This window comes from Monopterus albus, unplaced genomic scaffold, assembly GCF_001952655.1.
Source record: "Monopterus albus unplaced genomic scaffold, M_albus_1.0 scaffold217.1, whole genome shotgun sequence".
Taxonomy (NCBI): Eukaryota; Metazoa; Chordata; class Actinopteri; order Synbranchiformes; family Synbranchidae; genus Monopterus; species Monopterus albus.
Genome location: NW_018128097.1, coordinates 696,614 through 699,693, shown reverse-complemented (window position 1 = coordinate 699,693; position 3,080 = coordinate 696,614). Strand labels below are relative to the sequence as shown.

Here is a 3,080-nt window from a genome sequence, read left to right as displayed (position 1 = left end):
AACATACAGGTGCAAACAATTTTTTGAGTGTCCATGCTGATGAAGACCAGGTGAGGTCCAAACCGGCAAGGTGTTTTTTATTGAGCTGCACGATTAATATTAAAGACATTTACATTAATGGGGCATGTAAAACTAGGAGTTCCTTCATCTACAAGACTACACATCCAACAAGGAATGTAACAAGTCAACTCTGTAAGAGATTTCTCCTAGACTGTAGAGGTTTCACAATTAGCCTGACAAGTGACAGGCTCAAGCAAAGCAAAAGAGTACTGGACAGCAAACATTACCCTTGAAAATTTAAAGCTGTGGGAGAGATGGGCAGATTGGATTCACACTAAACCTCAGTTCTCCTAAATTCAGTTGTATGTGCAATTTGCTACTTTCTGCCTGTACACAGATGTTCACAAACATTTCTTTTCAGTGTCTTTTACAGATTTTATTCACATGTTGAAAAGCGTTTTTATGTACAAATCTTTCCTGCACATGCTCACAAAAATTGTGACCATGTACATGTATTGGTATTTGTATTAAATTGCCATTCATTTGAACAACAGGCAGTAGGTCACACTTGTTAAGTTTGGTGTAATGTTGTGTGCCACCACTAAAGGGCAGCCTTACTGTGTGCTGAGGAGAAGAAACAGGAAAAAGAAAAGTTACAAGACATGTTTTAGGCTTTTAGACAAAACTGTGGCTTATTCCTACCATTTATTTTTTAAATAAAATCTAAAACCACTAATATTTAGTATGAATAAAGAGGGGTTTCAAATAAGTACTGTACAGAGATACATGTAAGAATTTACAATTTTCAGCTGCTTTGTCAAGTCTAGCAACGCAACTTATCACACATTGTCAAAAGTAGTTTATATATAAGGAACCAGAACCAAGCGATGTATCCATCTCATTATTTTTTAATCAACCTAGGATAGTAGTGAATGTTAGGAGCAGTTTATGTTTCCTGAAAAGCACACAAAAAAATACTGTTGTCCTTTTACAACAAACCACACACCTGCATCAATCTCATCCACTGCTGTCTGCATTCTCGTGGCGATTTTGGATTTATTATTTTTCCTGCTCCACTACAGGTTGATTCTCCAACTAATGATGAACACAACACAAAACTGAATTGCAGAAAAATGGGCAGTAATTCAAGAGGTGTGGAAATTTTCAACTTCTAAACAGTGACTTAAAAAAAAGACAATATATAAATAAAAGCAGTTTCAATCACAACAATTTGAAAATAATATCAAAGGCTAACATAATCCAGGGAGTTATATCAACTGTACCAAAAAGCAAATAACAGAACCTTTAGTACCTGTAAAAAGCTTTTATTTTCAGCTGAATAAGCCATGTTTTATAATTTTCTCTTCAAACTATAAGAATATTGTTGATTATATACCCATTAGAGTATATATTTAGGTGGTGAGGTTATTTCATAATGTATGCAAAATTCACAAAGTTTTACTATAAAAATATAAAATAGCCCTTTTCACACATGATTAAAATAGTAATTAACTGCAAGCAGAACTACACAGTGAGTGTTTCTGCTTAGCCAGCTGATGTTATCTACCCCGGTCTAATTGCAAGCGCTGCTTGAATTCCAGTGATTTTGCTCTCAAAGCTTAACTGAAACAGTACTTGAGCTAAATCGGTCAAACGGACGGAGAGGTGCTGTATTTTCACATAAGAGCCTCAAGATGATCCCTCTGATACCGACTGGTTATAATTTGACACTTCAATGAGATTGTGGTCTGGATCTCTGAAGTACAGAGAGGTGATGGTCCCCACAGCTCCGCTCCTCTGCACGGGACCCTCTTCTATCTTAACTCCACAAACCTGTAAAGGAGAAGCAAAAACAAAAACTGACACCATATTCCCAAATGGCAATGAAATCTGACAGTGGACTTGAGGTCAAATGATTTTAAATGAGTGGTCACCTTACAAGATTAAGATTGACACTAGTAACTCAGGGCAGTCTGGGGTACTGGGTGAAGTACCTTCAGATGTGCAGCTACTGTAGATAGAGGCGTTGTGGTGATGAGGCACAGATCTGCAGATCCTGAGGTTGGGTGCTTGGCTTTAGGCTCAAACTCCTGTCCCAGCTGGTGAAGGTTGAACTTCTGCTGCCCAAAACCCAAAGCCTTACGGTCTCCCTTGAAATTGCAGAGATGGCATGTATGGGTGCTGAGAAGTATCTGAAAGGTCCCTCATAACTGACTGAGTGGAGAGGGCTTCCATCAGCATGTCCCCAAAGCCTGCCACCTAGTGGGATGTTCTTTCACACCAAAAATGCAAAAATGTCCCCATGTGGAAATAATGCACAGGCTGATTTTTTTTCCAGACTCAAATGTTCAGCGCTCTTAAACTTTACACTAAAAACTTGAGCTGTCACTGGTCCTACAAGTCTGTGTTTCATTTTAGGTCAGTTTCTGGTCATTTCACTCTACACCAGGAGTGGCCAACCCGCGGCTCTTTGCCTGGTTTCATGCGGCTCTTACGTTCATATCGAAGTTTGTGTTTTTTTTATGTGCGTGTTCGCTTCGCTTGAGTTCAATACGGTATTTTCGTCAAATGCGCATGTGCTTGAGATGAAAATCGTCAACTACATCCGCACACTTGCGCTTAACCACAGGCAATTGAAGAATCTCATCGCTGAGCTGGACCAAGGGCTTCCAGGTGACCTGCCGCTGCACTGCACTGTGAGGTGGCTGTCAAAAGGCCAGGTACTCTCTCGCTTCTTTGAGCTTTTGGATACCGTGAAACTGTTCATGGAAGAGAAGGACAATGACTATCCCGAGCTCTCGGACCTCAAGTGGATCATGGATCAGGCCTTTTTGGTCGACATGCTGTGTCACTTGGACAGACTGAACCTGAACCTGCAGGGTAAGTTAAAAATGCTGCCTGACCTGGTGCAAAGTGTGTTTGCGTTTGTCAACAAACTGAAGCTGTTCAAGGCGCATATTCAAAAGGGAGATTTAACGCATTTTCCCACTCTGCCAAAAGCAAATATTGTGTTTTCTACCCTGAAACACGTGAAATCAAAGCATCGATCTGTTCTGACTGACACCCATGTGAAAGAATTG

At 40.1% G+C, this 3,080-nt stretch overlaps 3 protein-coding genes across 4 annotated transcripts in view; 1 reads left to right on the top strand and 2 right to left on the bottom strand.

The window, feature by feature from the left end:
• The window catches only part of LOC109971190 (uncharacterized), a gene marked incomplete at its 3' end in the record, with an annotated part of 15,528 nt that extends 14,491 nt beyond the window's left edge, over positions 1-1,037 (bottom strand). The window contains exon 1 of the mRNA XM_020619287.1: positions 1,007-1,037. Within this exon, the coding sequence (XP_020474943.1) occupies positions 1,007-1,037 (31 nt within the window). The remainder of the gene's footprint in view (positions 1-1,006) is intronic.
• Positions 69-3,080, bottom strand: part of glod5 (glyoxalase domain containing 5) — a 4,527-nt gene continuing 1,515 nt past the window's right edge. Inside the window, exons 3-5 of one of the 2 annotated variants that reach the window (XR_002276514.1) lie at positions 1,995-2,150; positions 1,007-1,833; positions 74-624 (exon numbers count right to left, since the gene is read on the bottom strand). Coding sequence is in view for 1 of the 2 variants with exons in the window: in XM_020619293.1 (XP_020474949.1) it covers positions 1,690-1,833; positions 1,995-2,150 (300 nt within the window). In the remaining variant the exon portion in view is untranslated. Of the gene's footprint in view, positions 1,834-1,994; positions 2,151-3,080 lie in introns of both variants that reach the window. The other variant, XM_020619293.1, reaches the window with a different exon arrangement.
• LOC109971197 (general transcription factor II-I repeat domain-containing protein 2A-like) overlaps positions 2,162-3,080 on the top strand; it is a 1,516-nt gene continuing 597 nt past the window's right edge. Inside the window, exon 1 of the mRNA XM_020619292.1 lies at positions 2,162-3,080. Coding sequence (XP_020474948.1) covers positions 2,523-3,080 — 558 coding nt within the window. The 5' untranslated portion in view covers positions 2,162-2,522.